The 18796-nt window shown below is 36.6% G+C and overlaps 1 protein-coding gene across 9 annotated transcripts in view; it reads left to right on the top strand.

The window, feature by feature from the left end:
* Positions 1-18796, top strand: part of FAM184A (family with sequence similarity 184 member A) — a 151726-nt gene that overhangs the window by 118400 nt on the left and 14530 nt on the right. For 7 of the 9 annotated variants that reach the window (XR_013176391.1, XR_013176393.1, XR_013176394.1 and 4 more), the window contains exons 12-16: positions 3131-3258; positions 4709-4893; positions 5344-5490; positions 11982-12099; positions 16732-16836. Coding sequence is in view for 5 of the 9 variants with exons in the window: in XM_077162771.1 (XP_077018886.1) it covers positions 3131-3258; positions 4709-4893; positions 5344-5490; positions 11982-12099; positions 16732-16836 (683 nt within the window). In the remaining 4 variants the exon portion in view is untranslated. Of the gene's footprint in view, positions 1-3130; positions 3259-4708; positions 4894-5343; positions 5491-11981; positions 12100-16731; positions 16837-18234; positions 18616-18796 lie in introns of those variants that run through there. The other 2 variants (XM_077162772.1, XM_077162770.1) reach the window with 2 other exon arrangements.

Genomic DNA, 18796 nt, shown 5'->3' with positions numbered 1-18796 from the left:
TAGCCAAGATCCCCTAGTGGTAGCATCGTGCAGACCTATCATGTACCATCACAGCCAAGATCCCCTAGTGGTAGCATTGTGCAGACCTATCATGTACCATCATAGCCAAGATCCCCTAGTGGTAGCATCGTGCAGACCTATCATGTACCATCGCAGCCAGGATCCCCCAGTGGTAGCGTTGTGCAGCCGTATACAGCCAGGATCCCCCGTGGTAGCGTCATGCAGCCCTATACAGCCAGGATCCCCCAGTGGTACTGTTGTGCAGACCTATCATGTACCATCACAGCCAGGATCCCCCAGTGGTAGCGTTGTGCAGCCCTATACAGCCAGGATCCCCAGTGGTAGCGTTGTGCAGCCCTGTACAGCCAGGATCCCCCGTGGTAGCGTCGTGCAGCCCTATACAGCCAGGATCCCCCGTGGTAGCGTCGTGCAGCCCTATACAGCCAGGATCCCCCAGTGGTACTGTTGTGCAGACCTATCATGTACCATCACAGCCAGGATCCCCCAGTGGTAGCGTCGTGCAGCCCTATACAGCCAGGATCCCCCCGTGGTAGCGTCGTGCAGACCTATCATGTAACATCACAGTCAGGATTCCCCCATGGTAGCATCGTGCAGACTATAGCACAATATAATAACCAGGATACTGATGTTGCTACAGTCAAGATCCATCACCACAAGGATCACAAATGTTGCCCTTTCATAGCCACACCCACTTTGTATCCTCCTTCCCTTTAACTCCTAACAACCACTATTTTGTTCTCCATTTCTATCATTTTGTCGTTTAAAAAAATGCCAAATATTGGAATCATATATAATCTTTTGGCATTGGCTTTTTTAAGTCAGCATAATTCTCTGGCAGTTCACCTAAGTTTTTATGTTTCTGTAGTTGTTCCCTTTAATTGCTGAGTGGTTTTCTGTAGCATGGATATACCACAGGTTATTGACCCATTTACCCATTGAAGGCCATTTGGGCTCTTTCCAGTTTTTGGCTTTTAGGAATATAGCTACCATCGACATTCATATACAGATTTTTCTGTAAACATAAGTTTTTATTTCTCTGGGATAAATCCCCAGGAGTGTGATTGTTGAGTCATACAGTAAATTTTCCTACTTATACTCAAAAATTTAAAATCTGAAACTCACAGTATCCTCATTCTCCAAAATATGCTTCCTCTCCTGAATATCCCATTTTAATTAGTGGCAGTACTATTTACCCTCTTGTCAAAACCAGGAATCTAAGAGTCGCCTTCAGCTTTTTTTCCTTCACTTCCACAACCTATGTATTAATCCCTCCTTTTAATATTTCTTACATCTGTTCCCTCTTCTCTAGTCCTTCTACCATGCTTCGTTCAGCTCATATCACTTCTCACTGGTTTATTGCCATCGCTTTTAGCTGCTCTCTGTTCCTGCAGCCCATCCTCAAGACCATGTCAGTCTTTTACAACTCGGATCTCACCATGTCATTGCCCAACTTTAAATCCTGCAGTGATTTCCCATGGCCTCCTTAGTGCCTGCCAAGCTTTTCTACTGAAGAAATCCTTAATTCCCTGGGAGACTGAACTTGAACCCTACTAGAAGGTCTCAGGAAGAACTTAAATTGGCTAGCTGTAGGCACATTTCTTTGAAATCTTATGTTTTAGCTTTAAAATTTGTGATTTGTATTTTACTCACTTTTTTATCTGTTTGTATTAATATAAAAATAATGGTTTTCCAAAAAATCTTCAAGTAAAAGTTATACTTCAGAAGATGACATGTGTACTCTGCAAGTTCCCTCCAGCACGGCCTTACGTATTACAGATTGAGAACGACGTGCCTAAGGATAAAATTAAAAATCCTCAGCATTTTGTACTAAAGTTTCTTAGCCTGCATCTTCCTCCCATTGTGATCATGCGCTCAGAGGCATCCACCTTACCACATGGCGTTTAGTTTGCCAAATAGGCCAGGTCCTTTCTGCCTTGGCACACGCTAATTCTTCTTCCTGAATGTCTCTTTCTCACCTGGAGAACCCCTACTTTTAGACTGGGTTTCTATGATAGTTCCTTTGTCCTGGCACCCCCAATTTCCCTCTCCCAAGAAATTTGGGTACTTCCAGACCACTGTATTTTCATTATACCAAATAGTCATCTGTAACCTATCACTTAGTTTTCTGGCCTGATGCCTTTCCCACTAGCCTGTGCAGTTATAAGGACAGGGGCATATTTTATTCTCCCTTAGTGTAGTACCTGGCATGCAGTAAATGTGGAGTCCATGAAATGTGAATCAGTTCAGTGAATGTGATGCGTTCCAGATCACTGAATGCCTTCACCAGCCAGGGCTTTAATATCTTCCAGAGATGTTGTAGAATAATCCTTACATGGATGGGAAGTTGCCTTCTAACTATATGTTATGGTATCATTCAGCTCTGAAATTTTGTTATTCTAATGGTGAAAGAGAAGATCAAAAACTTTTATCTCCAGTAGCGGTTTACTTGCAAATTGAAAGCATATATAAATTCCTTGATCCACTTAAGCACTTGAAATTTCTCTTATCCTCATAAAACTAGATGATTTTTGTCTTAGTTTGCCAGGGTTGATGTGACAAATACCACACAATGGATTGGCTTAACGTTGGGAGTTTATTGTCTCATCATTTTGGAGGGTTGAAAGCATCCTTCCTCCCAGGGTCAGTGGCATCCCAGTGTCAGCCAGCCTCAGTCCTTGGGGGTCCTTGGCTTGTGTCTCTGCCTCAACTCACATGGCAATGTCCCCTGCTTTCTCTTTTTGGAAGAGAAATTATGAAATCTGGCTTTTCCCTGTGATTTTCTAAGGTCCCCAGTAATCCTTAATTCAGATTAAGGCTCACCCTTGCTCAGTTGGCCATACCTTAGTAACATTCTCAGGAGGTCCTGTTTGGAGCCAGTTCACACCCACAGGGGCACAGACTATTAAAACGTGTTTTTAAACGTGTTTTTTTAGGGCGCAGAATTCAACCTACCACATATTTTAAGAGGCATATTCAATCTTAAGATATTTTAATAGGCTCATGCAAGTGTCCTATTTCTAAAAAATAATATTCTGTGACTTTTATCATTTTTATCTGAAGTATTGATTCTTATATATACTCTGAACCTCTTTTTTCCTTTGCATACCAGCTTCCTTACGCTCAGAACTAAACCATCAGCATGCAGCTGCAGTTGATTTGTTACGGCATAGTCATCATCAAGAACTGGCAGCTGCTAAAATGGAACTAGAGAGAAACATAGACATCAGCAGAAGGCAGGTAAATGAGAGCATTCTGTTCTGTGATGATTTCTTAAATATGAATAGATTGAGTATTCACAATTTTCTAAAATTTTATTTTATGATAACTAGTATTTTCACTAGGTATTGTCTAGATCAAAGAATTTTATTTTTAAAGGAAATAAGTAGTTCAGTTTTAGAATATCAGTGGTCATGAAATCACTTTGTATTTTATGAACTTTTGATTGAATATATGGAATTTTACTTGCATCTTGGGAAATTGAACACTGAAATATAAATAATAGGAATTGTGAGGACAGAGTACTATAAGACAGTGCTATCCAGTAGAACTTTCCATGATGATGAGCCTGTTCTAAATCTGCACTATCCACCATGGTTGTCACCAGCTGTGAGGGCTAAATATGGCTGGTACACCTGAGTAACTGAATTTCCAATTTTATTTCATTTTAATTAATTTAAACTTAAATTTAAACAGCTGTATTGGATAGTGTAGCCATAGAAGAAGCTGATCCTTAAGAAGAAAAATTATTTGTATTTCCATATAATGGAATTTTATAGCACAGCCATAAATTTACACTGTTTATACTTTACTCTTTGGTCAAATATATCCTATAATTGGATAGTTTGTGATCCTGAATATATGTGTACATATATGTATCTATATATGTATGCATGTGTTTTTAGGTATAATGCAGTGAATACTATTATTTATTCCTTTACTGGATTTGTGACTCCTACTTTATTAGTCTTCAGCTATGTTAAATGATCACCCCAGATTTTCTGTTCATTGCTAGTAAATTTTAAATGAGCCATCTTGTAACCATGGAGAATTAGGCTTACACTTAAATCAGCAATGTCTAAGGCCTGCAGAAGTTACGGAGAAGTGATATCTCAGAAAATGGAAAAGAGCTTATCTAAAACAGATAACTGCTGGAGCATCACGGAGCAAAGTCTGCTTTCTGAGCTGTGGGACATGTGTGTGTGTGTCTGTGTGTGTGTGTGTGTGTGTGTGTGCATGCGTGTGTGTGTGCTAGGAGGCTTTCATAGTTGCAGGTCCATTTTAGATTAAAGGACAATGGTGACAACATTTTACTGCAAGACCATGTAACCCCACTGAGTACGTAAGAGCCCTATGTTCTAATCTCAGTTCTGCCATTATTTAAATATCATCCTTGGACAAATAAATCATCTTTGGGGGTATTGGTTTCCTTGTCCTTAAAATGAGGGAAATGGGCTTTTGTGACTTTGGGGGTCCCTTGTAGCTCTGACATTATTGGAACTGTCTCCATAAAAGTACTTCTTAAGTATATGGAAAGAGAAGAGGCTCTGAGGTTTTCTTGTTTCAGCAGTTTGCTTTTGAAACTGTCAGAATGGTTACATTTGGCATTCCAGATTGTCATTTTCTCTCCCTCAAATAAACACAAAAAGCAAGTATGTAGAACACTTTAAGAGTAATTTGTATTTTACAGAGTAAGGAGCAGATGTGTAGAATAACAGATTTACAAGAGGAATTAAGACACAGAGAGCATCACATCTCAGACTTGGATAAGGAGGTTCAGCAGCTTCATGAGAATATAAGCGCCCTCACCAAAGAATTGGAATTTAAGGGGAAAGAAGTTCTCAGAATACGAAGCGAATCTAACCAGCAGATGAGGTATGCTGCTATTGCAACAGAAGGAATAAGCAGTGTTACCTGAAAGACTGTTGTGATAATATTTAGCAACACATGCCTATTTTTATAATTAGACCGCCACTCTAGGAAGATATTAGAGACCACTTTTAACTTGGTTTGTTGACTATTCTATAATCCACAACATAGATACAATGTTTATATTTTGAATTATGTATATTCATTCATTAACTTTGGAAATTGTATAGGATTTACTAAAATCTTTTTAAAATGTTATTTTTACTTTAAAAAAAAGCATTAAAGGAGACAACTTTAACAAGCTAGAAGATTAGAGGAAAGTAAGTAGTTAATTTAGGCTGTTTCTATTAATTTTCTGTTTTATACCTAAAACCATTCCAAATCTGGTAGAATATAGAAAGTTTTGAAAGCTTGACTTCAGAATAACATTTTCTTAACTAAAAATAAATTAAACAGGTTACATGAACAAGATTTAAACAAGAAACTTGAAAAAGAGCTGGATGTCATGACAGCAGACCACCTCAGAGAGAAAAATTTCATGCGGGCAGATTTTAATAAGACTAACGAGCTACTGAAGGAAATAAATGCAGCTTTACAAGTGTCGTAAGTCATATTATATTAAAGAAAATTCAAATGTGGATAATAAATGGAGGAGCAAGCACTGTGTCTAACCTCGGACTAACTACTATTTCTAATTAAATGATACTTAAAACTTAAATGCTACGTTACAGATGGTAATTGTGGTGTGATATATTCTTTAATTAGGGTAAGGCTGCAAGGCAGTTGAATGATTGTTTTATCAGCTGTTACTGCTACAGTGCTACCAGAGACATTAACCAAAGAATGTCTCTCAGAATCATTAACTATTCATTACTGTGGTGAAAACTCACAAAAGTCCATTACAGAATGTTGAGTAAAAAGAGCATCTTGAGAGCAATAGGAATATTAGGGTCCTGTATACACACATGCATATACTATTAGTACATACATTAAAAAATATCAAAAGATCTTAAAAATAAATGCAAACGTTTAATCCTAGTGGTTACCCCCAAGAAAGTAATTTGGAGGTATTAGGGGTGGAGAGGGGCAAAGCCTTCCTTTTTATTTTATATACTCAGGTACTATTTGAGTTCTTACAGCAAACATTTTATTGTTTTGTAGTTTAAAGCATAAATAAAGTAAAAACATTACCAATAAAGTGACTATTCATACATAAGACCTGCAATATTTCTAAAATCAAAATGTCTAATTATTGTTTTATGTTCTTTAAAATTGTGTAATAGTCCCTCCCTTTCCTAAGACACTTATAAACCACTATGTCCATGCAGCTAGCATTCAGCCCATCTCCATGTCCCAAACCCTGGCCCAACCTCAGTTACCTCTCCGAATTAACCTTCTCTAAGCTGCTGATAATGATCTATTCGTGCCCAGTTTCTCCCCTTCCAATCCACACACGCACACTTCAGTAAAGTCGCAATTAGCGTCCAATCCCATTTACCTTCAGTCTCAAATTCAGACTTATTTTCTTAGCCCTATTGTGGCTTATCCCACATCTTCTGTCAGCTGTGTCCTTCCCTGTCTGCTGCCTTTGTATCAGCCCGGCTGACTTTCTCTGTTTCTCCTGTGTTGTCCTCTATGGCTAGAATAGCTGCCTACAGCATGAGTACCTGATCACCTTCCTCCCGTCTAAAAATCGTCTCCTCCCCTTTCATCCACTTAAACAGCTTAGTCTCACAGCCAGCACTGTTACATACATGCACACATGTGCACATGCACACACATACACACATATATTCACGGAAGCAGAAACCAGAACCATCGGTCGCTGGCATTTACTGCTGCGGCCTCTGAGTGATGTGCCCTTTCTGATGGGTGTCTTCCTTTACGGCATTCATCAGAATCTTCATGTTTGTAGGCGCTGAGATGCTCTGTGAATGAGTTGTATGGGGGTGCCCTGTCATATTTACCATTTGTAGAGTTACTTGGAATGGTGAGGGAAATCATACGGTCACTTCCTCCATCACAGTGGTTGTGGTGTTTGCTAATGTTGGAGGTATTTTTTAAATCCTTTGTCCATGGTCAGGGTTCAGCTGACTGCCTTGTAGAAGGCTCATGTCCACAGGCGTTTTGCAGAAGTGAGATGCAGGTAAACCTCAGTACTTTGCTGTTACTTTAGCTGATCTCATTCATCAGACATCTTGTGCCACCCTGTCAAAATCAAGAAACCCTCTCTTCATATTCTGAAAAAATATACTCACAAAAAAAATAGCCTCTGTCTGTCCATGTGCTCTGTCTCCTTAGGAATGTTAATTTACAACAAATAAAGGTCATGTCTTTGTTTCTACTTAATGCTTTTTTGTTTCTGCATATTATAGATTTTCAGTAGAGAGTAAAATTACATTTAGTTTTCCTATTTTATGATCACTTCTAATAATTGAAGAATTAGTGTTAATGGTAAATAAAATATTTTATTTGCTTTTCTAGAGCCAGCATTCATTTTATACTTTGACTAGGATCTGTGCTAACCAACCATATTTTTTGTTCCACTGGAAGCCTGTTACCACCTATGATTAGTCTCCAGCTTTAGGCATTCACTCTTAATTAAAAGCATCATGCGCACACGCATGCACACACACACACACAGCACTTTATTTTGGACCAGCACTGCCAAATGAATTTTTCTGAGATGATGAAGATTTTCCATTTTACTCTGTCCAATACAGTAGCCACTAACTACGTATGACTCTTGAGTACTTGGGCAACTAAGGAACTGAATTTTTAACTTAATTTTTGTTCATTTAATTTAAATTGTCTCGTTTGGGCTGGTGACTACCATATTGGAGAGCAGTTTTAGACTCTTGAGTACTTCTGACCAATAAATTTAAAAATGAGGCTGGCTCGATCTGCTTGATGGTTTGGATCTAGACAGAATTAGTGAGCAGGGAATGTCCATTCCAGCTTATTGATCTGGGCGGAGCAATATTTGCACTGTTCCTAGCCATTTACAAAAGGCTAAGGGTACTCTTCTGAAGTTCCTAATGAACTACATGCTGGCTTTAAAGTTTTTAATCAGAAGAAAACCTGTGAATGCTTGTAAAGTGGTGGTGGTGGTGGAGGGACTGGAGGAAAACAGATCAGGCTGCAGGTTAAAGCCTGAGCTGAGGGGCCTTTGGAACAGCTGGAAACTTCTTACTCCTGCCCCAAACCCTGCCGAGACCTCAAGGGGTCAGAGACTCCAGGGAAGGGGCAGGGGGTGGAGGCAGCAAATTTAAAAGTTGGAAAATACCCTTTCACATTGAAGAAATAGTGATAAGAGTTCTTTCTCTTTCATGGAATGATTATTAGAAATCCTCTTCTCTAGTGCTGGGTATTAAAGTCTTAGATTTTCAGAATGTTCTACAGAACTTTGAGTTTCTTCAGTGATATAGTATCTTAAAACCTTGAATCTAATGAATAATATAATGATTTTTGTTTTTATAAAAGCAAATGAGAGCATGGGCTGTTAGATTCTATCTAATTGATTCATTCTATAGTTAAGAGAATATTTAATAAGAATATTCACTAGAATTTGAGTTCAAAGCAGAACTTTTTTATGGTGGTTCAGAGGTTGTTTTAGGCTCACTTTACCTCTCCTTCTCATTGTACAAGAACAAAAAGATAGCAACTTTCTTCTTGAGAGAGCTATTAAGTTTTTCTGTTTGGACTTTAAATAGGTCAATAACCCATGAATAAAAAGAAGGGTTTCTCCATGCCAAAATTACATATTCTTTAAAAGTGGCTTCAAGTTATTTTATCTATAATATTCCAAAAATCTGTTTGGTTTTTAAGTCACAATTCATGTGATTTTCATAAGTTTTGTGAGATCAGAAAGTAACAATCCTTTTGTCACCATGGTGACAGTACATGTCAGTGATTTGGCTCTGGGTCTGAGCTCATGCTATTTGGGATACAAAAGTTTGACATTAAAATATTCCAGTTACTATATTTCCTTTAGTTACGGCTAGAGGAAAAGATGGCACAATGGAGTTCTTTCATCTTCCTGAAATTAAAGTTCTAAATTATGTTTGCCTAATAAAACTGTTCTTTGGCTCTGAGATTTTGATTCATTGATTGGTCAATTATTTATTTAAAAACAGCATTCAGGGGCTCTCCACTTGGAAACTTTTTTATACAGTTTGATTTTTTAGGCATTTATATTTTTTGTCTATGTCTGTCCTTGAATCGTAGGCATTGACCTATGTGTTCTCAGGGCCAAAAAAAGGAAAGATGAATCAGGTATGCATGTCTGATGAAAATCCAACAGTGACCCTGATCAGTAATTTTGTGTTTTATTCTCCTCTCTGTTCTCTCTTTGTATTTTACTTCTAATGGGAATCTGTATTTTGAGTAAAAGGCTACATATATTTGTGTCCTTCAGACAATGCAGTGTCCCCCAGACTTTAATCATGCCTAAATGACCGTTGGGAATTCTGTCATTTCTGGCTATCTTTAAGATTATGTTTTTAATATTTTTTAACTCATTGTTTTCGTTTCCTTGGCTGCCCAAGCAAATGCCATGCAATAGGTTGGCTTAAACAATGGGATTTTATTAGCTCATGGTTTTGAGGTTATGAAAAAGTCCAAATCAGGGTGTCATCAACGTGTTACTTTCTCCCTGAAGACTGGCTTTCTGGAGCTGGCTGCTAGTTTCCCTTGGCCCAGGGTTCTTCCGACACATGGAAATTCGCTTTGCAGCTTCACCCTTCTCTTCTTGTTCGGTTGACCCTCTCCCCTTGCTTCCCATGTAGTTTTCTCTCTCTGTTTGAGACTTCAGTAATAGGATTAAGACTCAACCTGATTGATTGGGTTGGGCCACAGCTTAACTGAAGTAACCTCATCAAAAGATCCTGTTTGAAGGTACTAAGTTTAAGAACATGTTTTCTTGGGATAAATAGCTCCAAACCACCATACTTGTATTTTGACTTAAACTTGTAGCAGGACAACTTTATATCACTACAATAAGATCATTATCATAACTGAAAACTTTATCACTTATTCTAAATAGGTGCTAAATACTAATTACATAAACATAAATTATGTGGAAGTAGTATTAGATGCTTAAGGCCTGCCTGTGGGTTGTGAAATAGGTAATCAGCATCTATTAAGGCTGCTCAGGATATATAGAAACAAACTGAGACTTTCTCCTCCTTGTGACCAGAAAGATTAAAGGAAAATAGCTTTAAAATCATCTCCCATATCAACCAGTTGTTCACCCCTGGTCTGTAGGAAGCAGTGCTGGCTTAGAGAGCTGTGTGGGGCAGTTGAAGAAATGGGAAATGTGGACGAGTGTTGGGTTTAAATGAATATTAGAATGGTACCAAGTTTTCTTTCTGTTGGAATTTTGAAGGCCTAATAATTCTAGTAATATATTTGTAAGTTCAGTCTATATCATATTTCTTATTTGTTCTCTCCTTTAATGCTTTCCCATTTGTATTTGCATATGGATTGTTTATTCAATTTAATAAATTCTTTTTCCCTTTAAAAACAGGTATCTTTTTCTTATTAGTATTTGTGTGTGTGGTGTAAAGATATTCTGTGGAAAGGATTAAACTGATAATAATTTGTTATTATGAAGGGCTTTAAATATGGCTTTAAAATTAATTCTCTTTTGCCATTCACTACCAGGTATTCTTGTTTCAGCTGCAGGTAGCAGTTCAAAATCTTGTACTTTGCTTTAATGATGAAGAAATGCTTCAGTGACATCTTGTGGCTACTCTGAGTATAAAACCCAAATGCCTTTCTCTCAGTCTAATTAATGTTTCTCAACCTCCTTTAAAACCTTTCTTTGCCCATAAAATACATAAAGAATAAATCTACCATATCCTGATAAAATTCAAGTCATGTTATCATGAGCTCACTGAATCACAATATTTTTCATTCCGTTCACATTGTCACAAGTAGAGAGAGTGAAACATACACAGTACACAACCGAGCTCACGCTGAACTGACGAAACCCCAAAGGCTCCTGAGACGGTCTACCCCACATTTCCCCGTCTCCCTCCTAACCTCCCACCTCTCAAAACTTCCCAGGAGGTTAAAACTCTTTAGCCTGACTTGTTTTAGTGGAGGGTTTTATGTGGAACCAAATATACTGAGATTTGGGTACGTCTCTGGGATGGGGAGGGAGGAAGGGAAATCACTGATGCCGAAGAGGTAGGTCATCTAGAAGGGGCCCAATAAATACTTGGTGAGGGAATGAATCCTGTGAATCTTCTTTAGTAAGCGTTTTATTGAGTTTAAGTTTTCTGTCATTTATATTCTGAAAACAGCAAGATTTATAAATTTTCCTAGTTGTTAAATTCTCTAAAATTAGAATAATGAAAGTGTTTTATTTCCCCCCAACCTAGCCTGCAGTTTCCATGTGCTTCCTTGTCGGCTTAGCCCTGCCCTACGTGCTTAGACCCTGCAGGGTCAGTGCTGAACCCTGCTCATTGAAGGTGGCCCCCAGTCCAGGGTTTTCAGCGTCATCCAGGGCCATTACCAGCATCAGTCAGGGCAGAATAGGCCTTGAAGGAAATATTCTTTTCTTGCCCGACGAGCATTTTTTACTGTTTTTATATATTGGCTGATAATATGGAATTTTTTGCTGCATTGCCCACGAATCAGGAAAGAATACCGTTCTATGTGTGTGTCCCTTGTTCCCCTTGCCTCTGTATCTTGTCCTGTCTGCCCTTTATATATGTTCCTAAGCCTTATGTCATCATCCAATATTGAATTTGTAGTTAAGTGTTCCTAATGACAAGTCTGCATTTGTAGCACCGACCTCACATTCATTAGGGTGATCCCATGCAGTGTATAATTGCTTCTGCAGAGCCTCTCACCTCATTTCCAAATACTTTTAAATGACTTTGAATGAGTTCATCAAAAATAACTCATTTACCCCTGCTACACCTTTAATAATACAATCACTTAATTATGTTTTAAAAAGTTTTCAGGAAAAAAATGTTTTGTTTTAAATTTTTCTGTGTTTTCAACTGGAATAATTTGAAAAATGTAGATATTACAAAAGAATATGTCTGAGTCATATCAATGAGCTAAAGATTTCTTGTTTTTAGACTAGAAGAAATGGAAGAAAAATATCTATCAAGAGAATCAAAACCAGAAGATATACAAATGATTACAGAATTAAAAGCCATGCTTACGGAGAGAGACCAGGTCATAAAAAAACTAATTGTAAGATTTATTTTTTCTTTCTTGGTTGTACCCATGTTAGTAAGAAATAGATTTTTGACTGGGAAAATATTTTTAATTAATGCTAAATGAAAATGAAAAATAAAAAATGTGCGTTGTGATTGAAAGTTTATTAAAATGTTTACGTATGAGGATAAAAACTAACTTAAAAATATAAATTATGTATTAGAGTAAGGGGGTTGGGATTGCCACTTTTTTCAGTGTTTTTTTAAAAATAGTCTTTGTAATACATGTTGAATGTTTAGTAGTATGCCATCATCAACATACTGTTGAAGTATATTGTGTGTATGTGTGTGTATATATTTATATATAGATTTAGAATTGGATAGTAAAGAACAGTCACCATATCCATGTATTACCCTGCAATTTACACTTTCAGGTAGTAATGTTAATTTCCTAAAGAGTGTTCCACAGAACACTGATCCAAGGAGGTACTCCTTGGAAAAAACTTCCGTGATCTAACACAAGAAGAGTTACTGCTGTCTATGGAAGAGTCTCAGTCACACTGAGGTGTTAGAGGTTCTGAGAAGGCCATCAGGGGAGGAAATACAGATTGAATAAGAAATAAACTGCCTTCATTAAAGCCATTATTCCTCAAGAACAAAAAACCAGATTTTTTCAAATATCATTAAAACATTTGAATTTTAGTCTTCTAAAATTATGTGTCCTAATTAACAATTAAGATATTACTTCTTACTGCCTCTAACAAATGAAAATCTTTCACTAGAAATAGAATGCTAATCAATCTATTTGCAAATTGAAAAGCATGCAAAGAGAACCTAAGAGTAACTTTTACTCCTGAAGTTCTTTTTTCTTAATGTACCTGTTGGCATTTAGGAAATCCAGCCTGTGCTTGTAGTAGATGAAGAGGTAGTGTGTGCTGCCTCAACCCACTGACCACCCAGTTTTCCAAGCACTGTGAACATGCGTATAGGCTTCACATATTGCTCTGCCTAATAGGAGTAGACACATGATAAATCACTGTATATTTCTCACATGAACCAAACTTTCAGTTTGGTTCATTAGTATGTTTTGTTAGTAAAGCCAAAGGCAGTGGTTTTATCTCAGTTGGGGCCATTTTCTTTTTCTCTCTTCTATAGCTTCCAGTGCTATGATACATTGATGTCTCAGAGAGATTAGGCAAGCTCAAATCTGTCTCATGTACTCAAGAATAATGATACAATGTCATTTTCCTATATGGGGACAACTCAGCCCATGAGTGCATGTTGGACCTGAGTTGCGAGCCAGCCTTGTGGGAGAGAGGACCAAATAAAACATTTAGATCCAATCTAGAGGAAAGAAAAGTAAAGGGTAAAGGGAATGATATAGGATTTGAAAGGTGTTGAAAACTTACCCGCTGGCAATCTATTGAACTTGCCAGCAGCCAGATTTAGAAATTTTTAAAGAAGTTATATGAATATTCCTAGATTTTTTTTGCTTATTTTTACTGTATAGTATAACATATATACAAAGCAAAGAAATAAAAAAACAATAATTTTCAAGGCACTTTTCAACAAGTAGTTACAGCCAGATCCCAGAGTTTGTCATGGGCTATCATACACTCCTCTCATATTTTTCCTTCTAGCTGCTCCAGAATATAGGAGGCTAAAGGGCTTAAATGTTTTTTTATTGTCACAATGGAATTTTTTGCATTCTTTTTTTATGAAAAATAACATACACACACACACAAAAAAATCAATTTCAAAACACTGCACCACAATTACTTGTAGAAAATAGTTCAGAGTTTGACATGGGTTACAGTTCCACAATTTTAGGTTTTTACTTCTAGCTGCTCTCAAATATTGGAGGCTAAAAGAGATCAATTTAATGATTCAGCATTCATATTCATTTGTTAAATCCTATCTTCTCTGTATAACTCCAAAATCACCTTTGATCTTTCCGTCCCTCTCTTTAGGGTGTTTGGGCTATGGCAATTCTAAATTTCACATATTGGAAATATCTGTCACCACTATGGGGTAGGGAGATGAAACTATCTGATGTTCTGGAGAGGCTGGGCTAGGTTTCAGAACTTACCTGGACCAGGGACCCATCTGGAGGTTGTAAGTTTCTGGAAAGTTACTCTAGTGCCTGGAACCCTTGTGGAATCTTATAAATTGCTCTAGGTGTTCTTTAGGATTGGCTGGAATGGTAAGGTTTCCCTGATGGTAAGGTTTAATAGTTCCATATTTTTCTCCCATTCCTCAGGGGACTTTGCCAGTCCTTTTTGATTACCTGGTTAATATATGCTAGGATGTTTCCAGGCATTACATAATCTATACAGGATTAAAGGACTGCTTTCTTTTTTTTCGGTTGAAACACTTATTTCTTTTTTTTTAAATTTATTTCATTTATTAAACATACCAACATACAAACACAAACATTCTTACCATATGATCATTTCATTGTACATATATAATCAGTAATTCACAATATCATTACATAGGTGTATATTCATCATCATGATCATTTCTTAGAACATTTGCATCAATTCAGAAAAAGAAATAAAAAGAAACCAAAAAAATATTCATGCATGCCATACCCCTTATCCCTCCCTTTCATTGATCACTAGCATTTCAATCTACTAAATTTATTTTAACATTTGTTTCCCCTATTATTTATTTATTTTTAATCCTTATATTTTACTCATCTGGCTATAAGGTAGATTAAAAAAGCATCAGACACAAGGTTTTCACTATCTCACAGTCACATTGCAAAAGCTATATCATTATACAATCATCTTCAAGAAACATGGCTACTGGAACACAGCTCTACATTTTCAGGCAGTTCCCTCCAGCCTCTCCATTATACCTTAACTAAAAAGGTGATATCTATATTATGCGTAAGAATAACCTCTAGGATAACCTCCCGACTCTGTTTGGAATCACTCAGCCGTTGACACTTTATTTGGTCTCATTTCTCTCTTCCCCCGTTTGGTCAAGAAGGTTTTCTCAATCCTTTGGTGCTGAGTCCCAGTTCATTCTAGGATTTATGTCCCACGTTGCCAAGAAGGTCCACACCCCTGGGAGTCATGTCCCACGTAGAGAGGGGGAGGGCAGTGAGTTTGCTTGTCATGTTGGCTGACAGAGAAAGGCCGTGTCTGAGCAACAAAAGAGGTTCTCTTGGGGGTGACTCTTAGGCCTAATTTTAAGTAGGCTTAGCCTATCCCTTGCAGGGTTAAGCTTCGTATGAACAAACCTCAAGATTGGGGGCTCAGCCTATTGCTTTGGTTGAAAGGACCTCTTTCTTATTCTGTGCTCCTTGTGTTTGAGTTGTTCAAATGAGCTATACAGATAGGTTGAATTAGATTATACACTACATTAAATTTCCGTTCCAGACAAATAAACCTTTCTTCCCTTGGTCTCAAAGAGTATGTGTGCTTCTAAAATATAGACATTGTCTTCCTTACTTCTGTTCTGAATTGCTTTAACCCCAACCTGTTCGGCTTCATTCTTATCTCTAAATATCAGGTTATGTATATAAAACAGCCTCTCAAAATCCAGAAATAATAATCACCACTCCAGACTTAATGTGTCTGCTCTAAAAGCTTACTATCTAGGCCCCTGTTTTATTATAAGCATTTTCTAAAGGTGACCATACCATTCTTGTTCTTTTGTTTCTGGCTTATTTTGTCTCATCAAATGTCCCATATGTTCATTCACTTTGTTGCATGCCTCACGACTTTGTTCCTTTTTGTGGCAGCATAGCCTTCGTTCATAAGCATACACCATCGTTCGCCAATCTACTTCTCCATCAGTGCATCCTTCAGCCACCTGCATTCATCGGGCATCATGTAGAGGGCCCAAAGTCCACAGTCCATCAACATTCTCAATTTTAGATAATTTTATTGTTCTCAAGAGAAAGAAAACCAATAAACACGCCCTCGCCAAATAGGAAATCTAAACTTCCTCTTAACTCTTGTCCCTCACCCCATTATTTACCTCTGCTGTTGCTGTGGTAGTGCTGAAGGTTTCCTTTTGAACATAGCTCATAGCATACAATAGCAGTTTTCCCCCTGTACCCTGGACTTAAACACTCTTTATACAAGAATCATATCTTTGAAGTAATTCTTGCTAGAATTCATATTTCTAGTATTAATCAGGGGGCACATAGGTCTATACAACCCCTTTTAATCTTGTTTATCTTCAATATGGTAATATTACTTCTAGACCCACTAGAGAATCACCTTTGCTCCTCTCTATTCCCTTACATTGCAGTTCAACCTCATTAGCTAACGGTTCACCCATCTCTAGCTTCTGTGTATTTCTAAGTCCCCTATATTCTGTATTATAAGCCTCTGGTTATACCTTTATACTAATCATAAAAGTGGAATCATACAATAGCTATCCTTTTGTGTCTGACTGACTTCACTCAACATTATGTCCTCAAGGCTCATCCTTCTTGTCATGTGCTTCAGGACATCATTTTGTCTTACTGCTGCAAAATGTTCCATTGTATGTATATACCACATTTTACTGATCCACTCATCTGTTGATGGGCATTTGGTTTGTTTTCCTGGATGTTTTAAATTTTGAATGGCATTGCATTTATACAGTTAAATTTTTAAAATATTAAATAGAAAATGTTTTTTAAAATGTTTGTAATTTTTTTGCATAGGAGGATAATAAATTTTATCAGCTGGAATTAGTCAATCGAGAAACTAACTTCAACAAAGTATTTAACTCAAGTCCCAGTGTTGGTCTTATTAATCCACTGGCAAAGGTATGTACCATAAGGACTAAAATAGGGAAATGGTTTAAATTTGATTAAAAATTAGATAAACCCATTATGTCTGTTTTTTTTAACTTATTCTAGTGCTAAAGCCTGCAATTTTTTTGTGTAATCATTTTCAAAATGAAACTCTAATAATGTTAATCTTTATTGATAACCCTTAAAATAATATTTATTCATAATACAAAGCCTTTGTTCTACCATTTTGTTTTTCATATCTTTAAGAAAACTAAGTTTTTAAATCTTAAAATGATTTCTTTTTATTTCCCTAGTGGTCAGAATTCTCTCTGGGGTCCAGGAAGATGCTTTGGCCCTGGATTCCCAATAGCTGTCCCTAACTTAGGGTCTGTGATCTTGATGGACCCTGGGCTGGGCATGTATTTTGTTGCCAACCAGTCTTCAGAGTGGCTTTACTTCCCTCAATCTTATCACCCCTCTTAGCAATTAAAACCAAATATGGATCATTTGGATACTGAATTTTGTTACTCTCTTATGACAGAAGGGAGAAATGAAATGGACATGGCAAAGTCTTACATATACATCTATTTACCCCAGCTCCCCAAGGCTTCCAGCATAGTGCTTGGCATATTAGTGGGTGTTCAATATTTGCTCAATTGCAAAATTTTATCACATTTTCTGTAAGACATCACGGATTATTTTAGGGAATAAAACATGTTATAAAGAATAAGTAATAATTGTGTATATTGGCTTCCCAGGGACTATATATCTTTAAACAGAAATTAATATCAGCACAAATAAAATTCGATTCAGTTTTTATTAAATTACGTATCATGCCTAATTTCTATTAGGCCTTTAGCTAGATCTTACTTAATTTTTTGCTCTTAGAATTTATTTGTTAAGAGCTCTGAATCTATCCTTCCTTCACAAGTAAGTACTCCAAACTTTAAACTTAGATATTTTATTAAATAGGAAGACTAAAATAGGAGGCCATGTAACTGTATCTCCAGAGCTTAAAATACCTGCACATAAAAAGCTATCAATAATAATCGGTGAATAAGTTAATGTTGTCAGTTTCAGTTTTTAAATTCACATTGGTCTTTAAGGTGAAATTAGCTTTAAATTATAAAGTAAAATTGTGAAACTTGTTGAAACAGATACACTAGAAATATCTTCCTTTCATTTGTTTGGAATTAAATTCTTAGTTATAAAACCATTACTCTTAATCTTAAACTTTACCTGTGATACTTTTGATTTTTTTTAAACTAGAAACATTAAAAAGGTTTAATTATGCCTTCTGGTCATTAGAAAAAGAGAATACAGATGCTATATCTTTGCAAGAATCTTCTCACTACTTTTTTACTACCAATATTGACTGCAGTTTTAACAAATGGTTTTAAAGAAGATGATATCCTTCCTTTGTTTTTTCAGTTATGCCAAAAAAGATAGCCTCCTTGCCAGAGTCTTGATTCACAGAATATGACACGAAGGAAGATCTCTGGATAGTGAGATACTACTTTATAAGTAAAGGAAAAGGGCCAATTGTTTTTTAAGTGCATTTTTCAAATTCTTGAAAAAATCATTTCATAAATTGTATTAGCATACATTTAATTGGCAGAAGCTGGGAATATTCAAATATTAATTTACAACGTGTTAATGTTCATTCAGCAGAATAAGGTAACCATTGATTCTAGAGATAGAATAAAATACATGAGACTAAAGTTAACCATTTTGATAATCTGCAGATTATCAATCTGTATTCTTCTTTTTGTCTCTATAAATTTTATGACAACTGTCTGGTGGCCAATTGAAAAACACTGATCACTTTTGCTTTAAAATCTTTTTTTAAAAAGATTGTGGGCAAATTAATTGTATTACCAATTAATTACAAAATTAGATTTTTCTTTCTTCAGAAGGATGGTGCAAGGAGTTTAAAACAAAATTATGTCTCTTAAGTCAGCTTCCTGTCTTAAATAGAAATGTGAGGTGTGTC

The sequence above is a fragment of the Tamandua tetradactyla genome, chromosome 5 (genome assembly GCF_023851605.1).
Source record: "Tamandua tetradactyla isolate mTamTet1 chromosome 5, mTamTet1.pri, whole genome shotgun sequence".
In the NCBI taxonomy this organism is placed as follows: domain Eukaryota; kingdom Metazoa; phylum Chordata; class Mammalia; order Pilosa; family Myrmecophagidae; genus Tamandua; species Tamandua tetradactyla.
Note: the sequence above shows the minus strand (reverse complement) of the source record. Positions and strands in the feature narration are given on the sequence as shown.